The 17,236-nt window shown below is 38.9% G+C and overlaps 1 protein-coding gene across 4 annotated transcripts in view; it reads right to left on the reverse strand.

Moving 5' to 3' along the window:
- Positions 1-17,236, reverse strand: part of cdc42bpab (CDC42 binding protein kinase alpha (DMPK-like) b) — an 87,866-nt gene that overhangs the window by 64,961 nt on the left and 5,669 nt on the right. For all 4 annotated transcript variants that reach the window (XM_046836624.1, XM_046836622.1, XM_046836623.1 and 1 more), the window contains exon 2: positions 5,206-5,297. In XM_046836624.1, coding sequence (XP_046692580.1) covers positions 5,206-5,297 — 92 coding nt within the window. The remainder of the gene's footprint in view (positions 1-5,205; positions 5,298-17,236) is intronic.

Consider the following 17,236-nt stretch of genomic DNA (forward strand, 5'->3'; position numbering starts at 1 on the left):
CTTATTGAAATGGCAGAATATGGTAAATATAAGAAAGGAAGCTCTGGTTCTTTATGTGTGTGGGTTTTTAGGAACAGTGAATTTTGTGCAAAGGGCCATCATCCTTTATTTTTTTCTCCCATTAAACACCAATGGCCATGTTCCACCAGTGTCATCAGAGCTGCAGATCATTCCCCCATAGGAATAAGCAGTCATTGAATTCCTGAATTCAATGTAAATATACATTAAAATCTTATGAAAGCCTAAAGTTAATATGCACACAAGGACACAAGAATGCAACTAAGCCTTGAACCAGCGAAGACCCAACCCTGGAAGATTGGCGGTGCAGAAATTTTATTTAAATACCTTCTCATCATCAGCATGGAGGGGTTCCTTTGGGGGACAAGGACAAGGGCATATGAATACCAAACCAGCTGTTTTTCATTAAAAAGATATACCTTTACAAATGAAAGTGCAATAATTAAATAAAACATGCCAACACATGACATTTAAGGACATATACATTTTATATATATATATATATATATATATATATATATATATATATATATATATATATATATATATATACCCTATAAGTTTTAGTGACAACCATTCCGTAAAACTATTGAATAGAGTGCTAATATTTCTATTGATATTTTTAATAATCCTATTAAAAATGGATAATGCTGTTTTATTTTTAAGTGGGGTTGTATGAGGTAACTAGTCAGTGTATTAGCTGCAGTAGACAGGGCTCAGCATTCTTCCTGTTTGGAGGAAAATAGACATACACTGCTGAGCACAGGGACAGCAAGAAAAAGCCTATTTTATCCTCCTCTAAGAAGTCCCACTTGCTGCTGTACTGTACTGTACTGTACTTTTCTTGCACTGTATTCTCTACTCCTGCAAACTGGGAGAGTGCTAAGCGTTGTTTACTTTAATAATATTAGGCATAAGAACAGTGATGCTTGACAGTTCTGTGACCCAAAAAATCATCAGTCTGGACTCACAGACTGTGAATTGAACCCGATCAAACAAATTAGGCAAAAATGTTATTCCTGATCATTTCTTTCTTGAGAAAAATTATCCAATATTACACATTTGTATTAGGTGTGTGAACTTCTAGGATTAGCTTCGAGTATCCGCTGTGAAGTATCTTGTATCTTGTTAAGCTATAACTGCAAGCAAACGTTTCTGGTAAATTATCAGTTCTGCACATTGGCTTGGAGGAATCTGCTCGCTTTAGGTTATATCACAACATTTTTTTAGATCAATGTCAGGACTTTGACATGGCCAAAACATTACTCTTTTGCCTCTTTGACCATTCTTTTGGTAGAATGATGTATGCTTGCGGTCGTTGTCTAGCTGCATGATCATCCATTTTCCACACATAGAAAACCGACTCAATTATGGTAACGTGTGAACATTTTATTCATTACTTTACACATTTAGGCTACAAAAACATAAACAAAATACTTAGATTTGTATATACATTTGGCTGCAAGTTCATCTGAATTTTTTTAGCTTCGGAAAGTGATGATACTTGGTATACAGAATAGCGTCAGCATTTTTCCGTCCTCTGATTGGTTGGTCAGAGGGAAACTGTTACAGACAAGTTTGTTTAGCAAAACATATCTGCAGCGCTCTGCACACATTAATACATCCGAGTTATTTTGGTCTCAGACAAACTTAAAAATAAATTTTCAAGAAAAGCTAGACCTCGTGAGAAGAGGTCAGCCAATCCCTCAGCCCAGGAAAGGGTTTGTTCACCACTTTCAGACCAGTTAATACGAGTGGTACCACTGGCTTACAGCCTCTGAGGAGCGGTGCAAATTATGAGTCTGCATCTCTGGTGAGTAGGTTGCATTTTATTTACATTTTAATGTTTTTATCATGTTATTAGACAAATATTAATTCTGAACTGCTCCAGATGATGAAGGTGCACAGTTGCGGTGGTAGTGTAGAGGTTTGGAATCTTAACTGGGTTTCTTGCTTCAGTAAAATGGTAATCAGCCTCCAAATGTGAAATGCCTCTCTCTCTGTATTGCCAGGTGTTTCTATATTGCATTTTTGTATAGTATTGATGATTTCTATAATTGCAACGTGATAGTGGTGGTATTAAGAGGTGGATTAAGTTAGGTAGATCCCCACTGAAGGCTCAGGTACCAAATGCACGGCCTGTCACTGTCACACAGTCACCATGTTGGACAAATGTACACTGACTGCATCCATGTACTGTAAGTGTTGGTTAAAACTAATGATTTTTAAGATCTAAATGGAAAAGATCCTGGAAAGAAATAACAACCACACAAGATTGTGTGTCTAAGTGTTAGAGAAGATATGCCAATTAGCTTTCATTCAATGATGGAAAAAAAGTTGCGCTCACACCTCTGCTATCAACCACACAACAGACCGCGGGAACTAAATGTCATGTAGTGTGGGATTTCAAAAACTTGTGCAGTGCCCACTAGGCGTACGGTAACACAACACTAATTCTTTGGCAGTGTTTTTGTTCCCTACAAGGTGATTTGATCAGGGAGGGAACTTGCTGCTTTTGGCCCCTGGCTTTACTCGTGGTGGACTAGCTTTCACTCTTAGTCTTCGCTCCCTAACGTTCAAAATGCCAGATCATCAGTCTAAGGCTTTCAGAACCAACCAAGGGCCACTCCTGTGACACAGTAAAAACATGAAACGCATTATAAGCACAAAAAGAATAAAGCCAATATTAAGTATGTTTTCAGGATTTTATACTCAGCCAATTATGAAAACTTTCTTAAAGACTCCATGTGATAACTCTGTTATTTGACTTGACTTTCAGGAGCCCTGTGAGTCCTGGTGAATATTATAGTTAGATAGCTTGGGGTGGCCTTGTACTAAATAAACAGAAATAATAATGTAAAACACGTGTTGAGAATAAACTCTTGCTCCAAACTCAGAGTCACTCCAATATTCTAAATTCACTGAATCCCCCTGAAGCATAAACATAACTTGTCCCATACACATAGCTTAGCTTCCCCGTTTTGGAAAAATCCTCACCGTATAAAAAGACTGCAGTATTTCCATATGTTGCTGGCTCCAACTGTGTCTGAAAGGAAGGGTGAGACTCGGAGAAAGCAACGTAGCCCAAATGAATAAAATGCCATGGTAATTTGCCGCAGGTTGCCAAATCGTTCGGATCATTTTGACTCTGGTTTAAGAATATTCTCCATGTGTAGCAGGCAATGCTAGCACAGGCTGAGAGACATGAAGCAGGTTTATTGGGAAATCTACCACGATCAAAACGTCCGTTAAGCCAGCCATAGACATAGCTTTAACACTGGGCTTTTCTCCAAAGACCTCTAGTTTACAGGACCAACGATCAAAGAGGTCTCGTGAAAGCATCGATTCCCCAGTGAACACATCATATTAAGTGACATTATACAGATGTACTGATACCCAGAAATACCTTCACCTGTCTTCTGAGTATAATAAACATTCTTACATACTTAAAAAGGAATTAAGGATAATTAAAAATGCACCTTATATGTTTTTTTGTACTCTTATACTACAGAATTAGCATTCTGCATATTTCTGAATCCCACTTGTGGTCCCAATAAGGTTGAGACAAAAGGAACAATTTTACCAACTTTAATGTAATTAGATCTGTGATTAATTAGCTAACTATCTTATAATATGTTTTTTTTTTATGTTAATACCACCCAATATAGCATTACAAATATATAATAAAAATAATAATAATAATAATAATAATAATAATAATAATAATAATAATAATTACTACTGTGCTGTTCTACTACTGTTGCTATATTTCATTCCATTCCATACAATTTATACCTCCTGTTTGCACATTTAAATATTCCTACTGCAATTTTTACTTCTCTTTTTACAGATTCACTTAATTCACAATAAGTTTCAGATTCACAATAATTATTTTTAACAACTTCTTCTTCTTCTTCTTTCGGCTGCTCCCATTAGGGGTCGCCACAGCGGATCATCCGTCTCCATACCCCAATGTCCTCTACATCTGCCTCTTTCACACCAACTACCTGCATGTCTCCCTCACGACATCCATGAACCTCCTCCTTGGCCTTCCTCTTTTCCTCCTACCTGGTGGCTCCATCCTCAGCATTCTTCTACCAATATAATTCATGTCCCTCCTCTGCACATGTCCAAACCATCTCAATCTCGCCTCCCTCACCTTGTCACCAAAACATCCTACATGCACTGTCCCTCTAATAAACTCATTTCTAATCTTGTCCATCCTTGTCACTCCCAACGAAAACCTTAACATCTTCAGGTCTGCTTCCTCCAGCTCCACCTCCTGTCTTTTACTCAATGCCACTGTCTCTAATCCATACAACATCGCAGGTCTCACCACAGTCCTATAAACTTTCCTTTCATTCTTGCAGATACCCTACTATCACAAATCACTCCTGTCCCTCTTCTCCACCCACTCCACCCTGCCTGCACTCTTTTCTTTACTTCTCTAACACACTCTCCATTACTTTGCACTGTTGACCCCAGGTACCTGAACTCCTCCACCTTCTCCACCTCTTCTCCTGCAACCGCATCACCCACTGCCCTCCCTCTCATTCACACACATGTACTCTGTCTTACTACTACTGACTTTCATTCCCCTTCCCTCCAGCGCATACCTCCACCTCTCCAGGCTCTTCTCAACCTGCTCACTACTCTCACCACAAATCACAATATCATCCGCAAACATCATAGTCCAGGGAGACTCCTGTCTGACCTCATCCGTCAACCTGTCCATCACCACTGCTAACAGGAAAGGGCTCAGGGCTGATCCTTGATGTAGTCCAACCTTCACCCTGAACCAGTCTGTCGTACCTACTGCACACTTCACTGCCGTCACACTGTCCTCATACATGTCCTGCACCACCCTCACATACTTTTCTGACACACCTGACTTCCTCATACAATACCACAACTCCTCACTTGGCACTCTGTCGTACGCTTTCTCTAAATCCACAAATACGCAATGCACAAAAATACACAAAATTCCTTCTGTCTTTCTCTATATTAACAACTACTTTATCTATATCGAATATATTTAATCTTATAGTTCCTTTTATTTTATGCCATATTTTCCGAGCAGCCGATCAGGTTTAGATTTCCCTGCAAGTTGTATATTGTATATAACTATGTTTGTGACAAATTACATCTTGAATCTTTAAGGCCCACATTTGCGCTAATGATGCGTACCTCTCCAAACGCTCCTCGTCCAATCACCTTCAGGATCTCAAAGTCCTCTTTGTGCAGGCGCATCTGCTTCACTTTGGAGGTGAAGGGTTTGGCTGTAGAGAGATAAGAAATGTAAAATGTAGACTAGCAGTACCTCAGTAGCAAATGCAAATGTAACTAAAAGGAAATCATGCATAAACAGCACCAAGTCATGTATAAGGGGCAGGAAGTAAAACCAGCTGATGCACAGGATAACCAGGAAGTTCATGGCCGCAGGAGTGTGTGACTGTGATGAATGGAAATAAATATGCTTGAGCACCACAGCCAGTGAAATTGAACTGAAGTGTAATGTTAAGCAACTCTAAATCTATGGGTATGGATGTGTCTCAATCAGGACCCAGGTGACAAGAGTGCTGTAGAATGTGGAAAATTGCTGTGGCTGCCATGTTTCTAGGCTGTGGTCTTTGCTGGAATTGGGAGTTGTTAGACAGGAAGAGTATAATATCAAATCGATCCAAGGATAATTTGAGCAGCTCTTTTAAAGTGATACTTCATTTAAACCCAGTTCTCTCCTCTCACATTGCCACAATAGACACATCATTTACCATTATCATTACTATAATGGAATGTTATGACTGATTGTGTATGCTATGTTACATCTAAGATGAAGGAGCCTGCCTCACTGAAGAGCAGAGACTAAAAGCTAAAAAAGGGCAGGTGCTGGATTTCGGTCAGCACTCGGATAGAGAAGTGGGTCATCTGTTTCAGCATCGTGAACACCATCACACACAACCCACACCTCTCATTTCTAGCTCTCTTTAAAGTAATCCTGAAGCGTTTCACCAAATAGAAAGGACCCTGCTTTGTTTTGTTATTGAATATTACAACATTATAATCATATGCACACACACACACGCATACATTATATATATATATATATATATATATATATATATATATATATATATATATATATATATATATATATATATATATATATATATATACATTTATAAAATGGGAAAAAAAAAATACTGGCAATGTTCATTCTCGATCAAGTACCCATATTTACTCTGCACATCAATTATGTTTTCCATTTTTTGCACGAACATTTTAGATGGTCGTGCAATACTGATACTGGCCTGATCATTCAGTAGACCTTTATTCTGAATGAAAGTACCCTAATTGAACTTCCAGCAGTGTATGAGTGTAAAAACATGTCCACAGCTGGCTGAGAGTGTTTGAGGATTTGGCTGCTCATAACACACTGATGTAAATTTTCTCTCAACTCCAGACTGAGGGGTGTGCAGCGAGAAATGTAGAAACATCTACAAAGAGGCAAATACATGTGCATGTGAGTGTGTTGACACGCTCTGTGTGTGTTGTCCTGCAGATCTGGCAACGGGACATCTGGAAGCCATAAGAGAAATTATTTACGGCCACGGTGAGGTAAAAGCACAAAAATGCCGTTTTGACAAGAATGAAGGACCTGGGAAATGGCTCTGCCCTGCCACCACAGGCTAGAAGCACACAGCAATACAAACACACACACACACACACACACACACACACACACACACACATGTTCATCTTAATACGACATTTCACTTGTGATATATATATCAATGTTTAAATTTTTTTACATTCCATTCCACATTTATTGTCCACCTCCACTCTTCAGGGAAGATGTTTTACACTAAATTTTGTAGTGTGTTTGTGGAGACTTGTGGGGATTCTTTCAGCTACCCTGGTGTTAATAAAGTTATGTACTAATGCAGGTGAGGTGACGAGGCTTGGGGTGTGGTCAGCATTCACATTTATGACAAAGGTATTTAGTAGGGTTTATAGCTATAACAGGTCATTCAAGATCTTCCATTGCAATCCATGTAAAGCAGATGTTCATAGATCTTGCTTTGTGCACAGGGGCATTGTCATGCTGGAAGAGGTTTAAGTCTCAGAGTTCAAGTAAAGGGAAAATTCAAGTCAATTCAAATCATTTTATTTGTATAGCGATTTTAACAATGAACATTGTCTCAAAGCAGCTTTACACAGATAATGCAGTGATAAAGAATGAATAGGCTCTTATAAGTTCTTTAAGTGTAAGTTTGTCCCTGATGAGTGAGCTGGTGGTGACTGTGGCAAGTTATAACCTGAGTTGGCATAAGGAAGAAACCTTGTGAAGAACCAGAATTAATAGGGAACCTTATCCTCAACTGGGTGACAGCAAATGTCCATTTATTACAGATAAACAAATGCAAACTGAGTCAGTGTAGCAGACTGTTGACATTAACTACAGTCCAAATCCATCCTCAAAGCTCCTGTGTTACTCCGGAATTTCATGGATCCCCAGGCCATTGATGAGAAACATCCCCAGCTGCACAGAGTGGCCTCCAATCGAATAAAACACCATCCAATGTAAATGAAAAATGTAACACCACCACATCCATAGACATCCTATAGCCTATTGTGTGCCTCATACTTTGTGATAATAGTTTGGTGAAGAATCACAAATGGAAAAGTCAAGTCAAAAACTGGAAAAATCTAATGTCCTAATACTTTTGTCCATATAGTGTATCTGTGTCTCTTTGCTTGTGTTATTACATTTGAGATTGTCTTATTGTGAAGCTTTTGTTGTTGTGTGTTACAATATCACTCCTAGTCTGTCACAAAATGAGGTTGAAGTGACTGCAATTACAATTTGTTATACTTTCAATGAAAAACCTAAAAATGTACACAAAACTAGTGGTTAACTTTGTCTTGAACAGAGAGTGGTGCTTCATCGATAAATTCCAGATGTGAATAGCAGCTTAAGGGCAGAATGTGATGTGAAGGTGGTTGGTGTGATATTAAAAGGGAACCGCTTTCCAAAACTGAAACACAGCATAGCAGGCCTGTAATTCATGAAGTTTGTGGGTAGTCCACCAATCACCCAACACACACACACACACACACACACACACACGCCAGGGGGACAGGGGAAAGCTGTAAATCATTCATACAATCTCAATGTATTGAAATGTGCCTGATCATCACTTTCATACGGAGCACACATGCAATGGGGCATTAAATGGGGTTTAATTTATAGGTGCACCAAACCTCAAGAATGATGTTCTTCTACTTCAGAGTAGCATGTAGACAAAGAAAGGACTGTCACACGAAACACAACGACTTCTCTATGAACGTACTCCTGATAAAATCATTTAAACGAATTGTACTGCTTAAATGAAGTGGAGAAAGTATGAAATTTGCTTTGTGGCACATTCCTTGTTACCTAACTACCAGGGACAGACACTCCCCAGATGCACCAGCATATATCTACAGTTTATATATTCTACAGCTGCAGAAACACAAATGAAATTCAATTATATTGATCAATTTGATTAGCGAAGCACCAGAGTTTCCAATGTCACGACTCACAGCCAAGCAGCAGGTGAGGGTTAGGGACTTGCTCAATCAGCAGCAGCACCTTCTGATCCACAGTCCAATGCCTTAACCATTGAGCTACCAACACAGAATATGGTCATTTGCAGACTCCCTTGCATTTTGTAATTTTTATACAAGTGAGCAGTTGAGGGTTGGGGGCCTTGCACAAGAGCCCTGAAATTGCATCTTGGTGGTGCTGGGATTTAAACTCATCACCTTTTTTATTTAGACGTCAAACAGCTTAACCACAGCAACTACTTCACCGCAGAAAACATACTGAAAGTAAATAGATTCAGATAAAACAGAAAGTCCAAGTTTTATCTATTTAAATTTACACTACCACTTATGCGGTAGCTGTGAAAAGTTAGGAAACACAGAGTCTTTCACTTTTTTTGAGGCCCATGCATGTTCCTTTTGTATATACGCAAAAAACTAGGTAAGAGAATTGGACAATGAATGACAGGAAGAAAGCTCTGTGGACAGATGAGTCCAATTGTGACATATTTGGCATGAACAGGTGAACGATTGTAAGATGGAGAACAGGAGAGATGATGTTAGCAGACTGCCTCACCCCCACAGTTACACATGGAGGTGGAAGCTTAATGGTTTGGGGTTGTTTTGGATCAGGAAAGGTTGGAGACTTATTCTCGGTGAAAGGAAAACTAATCTAGGGTTAGGGTTAGGGTTCAACTTCATACATTTCCATCTGGACTGCGGCGCAATAAAACTGACTTTACCGTGCAACAAGACAATGACCCAAAATGTACGTCTAAGTGCAGTAAGTGCTCTGTAAATGTTATTGAGAAAGCAAACAGTCGTCTGGAGTGATATCTATCACTGAATGACCTGCCCAGTCACCGCACCTGAATCCAATTAAAACTGCTCTGGGATAAACTGGATCACAATGTCATGTCAAAAAAAAATCTCCAATTAGTGAATAACACTTTACAAGAGCATGTCAAAGTATTTCAGCGGAATGTTATGGAGAAACAAACTGTCCGGATGCCAGGAAGGATGGGCAGGATAGGCTCCCTTTGGAGTCTTCTTTTTCCTTCCTTTTAGGAAGAATCATGGTAAGATCTGTGACGATAAGGGCTACTTCTATATTCCTCTAACCCTCAACCTGTGAAAAAATCCTCTTAATAGCTTTGAACTAGAAGCCACAATAACCTTAAAGAAACAGGAATAAAATATAAATATAAATTAACATGAACATGAACATCCACAAGCCGCATGCAAACATTTTGTCTGCAGTTCTCCAGTACAGATGCTTTCTGGGACACGGCCGATGCTTTAGGCAGGGAACAAAGCACTAATTATAACCTGTGGAAAAAAGGTGTCATGGCTGGGTCATAAACCCGCAGCTCTCCAGAAAATATGCATTATGACTGAACGTGTTCCAACAAGTGCTTCTGCAAAAGGTGTAGACCGACTATCAGTTCAGGAAAGAAACACTGAACAGATAAGCAGTAGAGTGTAGAGAAAGAGGCAAGTCGTGTACTTCCAGTGCAGGAAAATACGCACACACACACACACACACACACACACACGCACACACACACACACACACACAGCATAAATAATATAGGAACATGGATGCTTTAATTCCCCACCAAACTCCACCCCCTCCCATCATCCTGCAGCAGGTCGGAGACTCACTTAGCGTAATAAGATGGAAGCTGTCTCTGACCTTCATATCACCAATGTGAATGCAACCAAACCTGACCTTCACTGCTGATTCTAGCACTAAAGCCTTAAAAAAAGCCTAAAGCCAGTCAGCCTGCAACCACTTTGAACTAAATGTGATCACTGTGAAACAAGTGATGCTGTGACACCACGATGATGATGATGATGATGACACTTTTTTTTCATTTTCTCAGGAGTAGTACCCTTATGAAACTTTAAATATCAGCCTTAAATATCGACAGCCATTCAAAGTTTAGACTCTCTTTGCTAAGAAATGGGTCAATCCATGTGAAATCACAGGAGGTTATATATCATTTCAGTTTATTTTTTTAACTCCATAGGGAAAGTACATTTGCAGCATGCTCACATAGACATTTAACAATTTCACAGTTGGCACATACATACGTCAATATGACAGTGTCTACCTTATAAGTAAAATATATACCTATAAAAGTACATGTTCAGAGTTACCTATGCACGAATATGAACCAAATTGTATGAATTCCATGTTTAACTGCATAATGCATTGCCTGGCTATCTCAGGAATACTTCTGAGACCTTGTCATGCATGATCGCTTTCAACTGAAAAGAACTTTTGAGTTTTTTCAGATATATACCTAATGAAGAAAACAAAAGCATTCTGAGATATTTAAGCAATATTGCTTCTGGTTTTAAATATTTACAATGCTTTAAACCTTTTGTGTATTTTCACTTTTTAAATGAGGAAAAAGAAAATCCCAGATTACAATTTCAATATATATATTTTGTCTACGGACAAAAAAATCCAACAAAAGGACAATTTCTCATGAACTTTTACCATAACATTTCTACACCCACAATCATAAAGGATGTCTTTGGAAATGTTCCCTTCACTTGAACTTGGATACCCAAATATGTTCCAGCGATTCGAGAGAAGACTGTACCTGACTTTACTAACACCCTTGTGGCTGAATGAATCTCCACAAAAATTCTTCACAAGCACATTCTGCTTTGGATGTAAAGAAGAGTACATTACAGCACAGTGAAATTCTTACTTCGCATATACCAGCAATGTTAGGAAGCTAGGGACAGAGCACAGGATCAGCCATGTTACAGTGTCCCTGGAGCACAGAGGTTGCAGCTTGGTGATATTAGGGCCCTCTAAACTTCCGACCAGTAATCTTAATCCTAGCATCATGTAATAATGCTGTTTGTTTAGCACCGGAGAATCGTTTTCATATTTACACTGCATTAAAAGCACTGCACGGAATGAGTTAAGATTACTGCACACTACATGGGTTTTAGACCCGATTTGCCACTCGCTGATTAATAATGGGCCTCACTGACTACCCCCATGGCTGCTCATCTAGTGCAAATTATTTCACAAAGCGTTTCGTTTCCGCCTACAAGCAATCCCCGAGGCTTGAATATATCCAATGATGTTATCTTTTCTTTGTGATGAATTTCCTAGTGTGAGCCCCTCTGTGAGTGATTAGTTGCAAGCGCAGCAATGTGAAACAATCAGTGAGGGTCTAAGATTGCTCTGCGTCGATGTACAGCAGATCCCTGATTTCAGTTTAATATCCATCTTAGTGTCAGATCCAGCTTTGTCATTATGCCTTGGTAAACCACTGCAATGGATTTGGAATGAAGCATGTGGAAGCTTCATTGGATTAACAAAAATCCATTTCGGATTTACAGCTATTTATTTACCTACTCCATCCATTATCGCAAATACAAAAGTAATCGAATACTTGCCAGTGCAGTTTAAAGGCCAGGTGTGACTTGTTTCCTCTTTACTTCATGACTAATGAAGGAAAGAAAGGTCTGGATTAGATGTGTTCAATTTGCATTTGGTAACCGTTTGTGCCTCCTTATGTGCTCTGAAGAGGCGTTAATACAAGTGATAAAAGCCAGAGGGTTAAAATAATAAACAGAATCAGAAAGACAAGGAGTGTCCAAACAACAATTGTTACAATCTTAAAATGAAGGAATTTACTAAGAGCTCAACAACACCAAAAGGAAGACACACTGGTGTAAATGATTGCAGAATTCTTTCCTATGTGATGAAAAACCATTTCAGAACCTCTAGCCAAGTGGAGAACGTTGTCAAGGAGGTAGGCACATCACTTTTAAATCTACAATCAGAGTTTCAAAGTCAGGGTTTCTTGAATGTAAGTACATACGTTTCATCTTAAGATGCAAACTTCTGGCAGCACGCTAGAACAGAAAGGCCAGATAAGACTGTTGAGAACATCTAAAGAAAAAAGCCTGCTCTGTTCTAGAACAAGAGTTCTTTTTGATTTTGATAGATGAAACCTAGAAGCCTAGAATTCATACCAGAATTAAAAAACCATAAGGGTATGGAAAAGGAACTGCTCATGATCCAAATGACTGAATGCCTGAAAATAGAACTGGTCACTGGTGTTTTGCTGCAAATGCTGCAAAAAACTGGTAGGACAGGGGAACAATATCCTAAAACATACTATAAAGAAACCCAAGAGCCTGAAAGTCTTTGTTTCAATTCCATCTTGATTGCTTAATTTTAATCCATTTCGGTGGTGTACAGAGACCAAATTCCAAAAATAAACTTGCCACTGAACAAATACGTACATATGTATATAAAATGTTTCTATCACAGAAAGAATGCCAGACCCATATGATTGTGAGGTGCTGGCTGCACACTGAGGGGGTGGGGTGTGAGGAATACATCAGCACATTGTGTGTGAAGAGTCAAATAGATTTCTCCACAGAACAAGTCATGCCTTAATTGAGTGTATAGAAGAAGCCCCGCTCACACGTGTCGCTCACTCGTTAACCCCCTTGCATTGCAACATGAATAAATTCGAGTAGATGAAACTCCCTTAATGCCGCATGATCTATAACCGCCATCTTGATAAGAAACCTACGGATGATACAAAGCTTACCTACTGCTATCTCACAATAGTGAAATCTCAAACATGTAATAATCCAACAAGCAGAAAAATAAAATTGTGTTTTGTACGGAAGGATAAATTGCACCTGCTGGCTCTAGAAGGAGGATGCAGCCTGAGCATCATTCTGCATGCAGTACAGCATCACCAAAAATAGACTGGCTGACCCTGTATTGCAGCAATGCACTACAGTGCACTACAAAGAAAGGCATAGCCCTGAGAACTGCAAAACACACACACACTTTAGTTCAACTGAATGACAGTTCAGCCAGCTGATCCCTTCCTGCTCGATATATAGCAAGTCAGCAGTGTTAGAGGACATCAAACAGCACCGACTCTTCAGTACTGTCAAGACTGCTGGCTCATGAAGACCCAAGACAGCCACAAAATTGGACGGAAAAAACCAAGCCTTTGAGCTTATATGAATATAAAAAGCGAGAGAACAAAAACCCTATAGTATTGGAACATCTGTCTATATACTGTGCGTTCCATGTGTATATATTTTTATCCACATCAAAGACAGCAGCGAGAGACAGAGGCAAATCTATCAGCTGTGTGTGTGTGTGTGTGTGTGTGTGTGTGTGTGTGTGTGTGCGGTTGTGTGTGTGTGTGTGTGTGTGTGTGTGTGCGTGTTTTGCACGTCCCCATTCTGCAAACCGGAGCTCTGAGTCAGCGGTTTCCTCTCCCCCACCCCCATCCAGCCAGTCGGTTGCTCATGCCTGAACTCAATGCAGTGATGCTTCACCTACAACTACGCCTGAAGGATCCACAAACGCACACCACCCAAAACCAGCATTTACAACATAAATGCTCTGTGTAAATAAATAATTCTCTAAAGGCAGTCACTTAAAAGGGCAGACGAAGAAAAAGTACCGCTTAAAATCATACTGGTACCACAGTGGCATGGTTGCCAAGCCCTCAGGAGGAAACGGATCCTGCCTGGTATGGCTCCAGCAGGTAAAGTATTTCACTGTCGAACTAAGCGAGTGCCGCGTCTATAACACCAGGTGTGTAACAAAACTTCACATTCTCCTAGCGGGTTGAATATGTAAGCCAATTTGCGGCAGACTTTGTGGAAGAAAAAATGTCCTTTACTTTTTGAATGGAAAATGTTACCTTGCATCCCTTCTCCCCTAATACATATCGGAAATTAGTATGCTTTTTCTTACAGACGCTACTATTTCATGAACTTTTATTAAGTAATTGTATCATAAAACATACCGTAATTTCCGGACTATAAAGCGCACCCATATATAAGCCGCACCCACTGAATTTGCAAAAGATTTTTTTTAAAATATAAATAAGCCGCTAAACTGAAACTAATTAACTTTACACAGGCTTCAACGAAAGAGAGTGTCTGTCACACGGTGTAACGGGTGAAATATGTTGAGCATAGCGGCATTTTGGGAATAGCCTGGTGCCGCATTTTTCCGCTATTACTGCGTGTGTGGAGACCGAGGAATATGTCCTTATTTTTTTCTGATGCTCAGTTTCTTTGACTAACCCATAACGCTGTTGCCAAGAATAATAAAAAAAGCATGAGTTTTGGAAACCTGTCTGTGCTTATATGATTTCTGTTGCAACGGGAGTTAGCGAACTCTCCCTTCACCCTGACTCAACGCGTTACAACGGCTTGTATCTAAACAGTAGCTGACCAAGAAAGTCATTGTTCACTGTCTTCCTCCTTCCTTTCACAACAATTTCTCTCGGGAGTTTATCTTCTGGCATCGTCGTGCGTTCAAAAATCTCCATCAGTGGAAGTTTTTTTCTCCCGATGCCGTGCAGCTCAGAACACAGGTGAGGTGCGTTTTTTCGTTTCCGTTCAGAAAATGTCATTGGTCTAATGTTGTGTCGCTCAGTTTTTTTGGTTTGAAGATTGTAAAACTGGGAAAACACAGGAAAAATTAATAAATAAGCCGCTTCGTTGTTTAAGCCACGGGGTTCAAAACGTGGGAAAAAGTAGCGGCTTATAGTCCGAAAAATACGGTATATTTTACCTCCCACAAAGAATTCTTATTTTATTATTATAATTTTTTTTCTAGTTTGTTTATATTATGCACATATTCTAGAATCAAAAAGGGGGGAAAAAAGAATAAGAATAATTGTACAGTAGATAAGAAAGTATCCGTGTTTTGGAATAAGTACTGCTGTTTAAATTACTGAACTAAAAATAAAGAATTTCTAAATAAAATCTCACTCTTAACATGTTGAAAAAATGCCTATACAAATATTACATTTAATATTTTAAGAATTTCCTAACAATTAAATAAGACACTCTGGACAAGCAGAGTCCATATGTCAAGCAGAGTATATTTTCATGGATGTCACTAAACGGACATGCAATCCTGATTCCTACTGATTTGGCAAACCAGAAAATATAATTTAGAATGTTTGTGTGTGTGTGTGTGTGTGTGTGTGTGTGTGTGTGTGTGTGTGTGTGTGTGTGTGTGTGAGTCCATGATTAAATTCACCCTTGTACTGAAGTACCAATGTACTGAAAAAAGCAATCTGGCTGATATAAGGTTTTTGTGACTAGACATCTGACAGATTATATTTTTTCAGATATGTTTTTCTTTTTGCTATGAAATCTATCGCAAAGCCATCGTCATGTATGTACACCATTCTTGTACTTAAATACCAAGTACTGTACTAATCTTAATGAATCGCTTAAATATGACATCAGGAAAAGTTTTCTTTTTACATTTCTAATTAACTACAAAAGTTAAGAACTTTATGTGAATAGTTTATGCAGTTCAGTTTTCCATTCTCCTATACATCAGCCCTTAATAAGGACAGATATTTCTGTATTTACAGACATACAGTGAGAGAACCTGTACCTGTACCACACTCTCAGCAAAACCGTCGGGTTACATTTGTGCTCTGACCACAGCTTTTCAATTAACTCACAGTTTTTATTTAAAAGTAGTGATGAACAGCACTATTTTCTGAAATATACTGCAGTAAAAATAACATATTGCACGTGAAAATGCAGTGGATTGACATTTTACCAAAATAAAAATACTCAAGTACACATACCTGAGAAAGGTACTTGATGTAGAATAATGAAGTAAAATAAATACGTCTTTACTGAAACACACTCCTGAACTATTTCTCAAATATTTGTCAGTAATTACGAAATTTAATTCTCAATTACTGTACAGTATAACAATAATCAAATCTCTCTCTCAAATCCCCCTACAGCAGACCAGAAACTATACATTAAATGTTACATTCTATTGTCATTCAACGATAATTATTTCCGTTATCTTGTGCGTAAATCAAAATGCTGCTGTTTTAATTTATGTGCATTCCTACCAATGTAATTAATTATGAATCAGTTTTTGTTCGATAAATTATTCATTATAGGAAACAAAGGGTTCACTTGTGATCTTGAGCAGAGCATCTGTCCTTAGACACCTGAGAATAAGATTGATATGTGCTTTTTAAACATTCCATATTTAGTCCCCATTTACTGTTATAATAACCTCCACTTTTCCGGGAAGATATTCCATTAGATTTTGAAGTGTGTTTTGTGATCATTCAGCTACAAGGGTGTTAGTAAAGTCAGGTACTAATGTAGGTGAAGTGTGGAGGCCTGGGTTACAGTCAGCGTTCACATTTATCCCATAGATGGTTAATTGGGTTGAGGTCAGAGCTTCAAAGCAGGAGATCTTCCACACTAACCCATGTAAAGCATATCTTCAAAGGGCTGGCTTTGTGCAAAGGGGCATCATCATGCTGGAACGGGTTTGAATCTCCTAGTTCAAGTAAAGGGAAAATTGCATTCTACAGGATCCAAACGCATCCTGTATTGTACTGTATGTCTTTGGATGCAGAAAAATGACATTTTCCCCTTACTATACACATATATATGCACTAAAAGGGTATATGTTCTGGATGCATTGTACGTCCAACAGTTAAAAGTTACAGCATTCATCTTTTCAGTCAGCTCTTTATCCTGACCAGAGTCATGGAGGATCCAGCCTGCATGACTTCACCCTTTCTGAAGTGGAATACCAACACAGGACCAA

The sequence above is a fragment of the Silurus meridionalis genome, chromosome 23, assembly GCF_014805685.1.
Source record: "Silurus meridionalis isolate SWU-2019-XX chromosome 23, ASM1480568v1, whole genome shotgun sequence".
NCBI classification, from domain to species: domain Eukaryota; kingdom Metazoa; phylum Chordata; class Actinopteri; order Siluriformes; family Siluridae; genus Silurus; species Silurus meridionalis.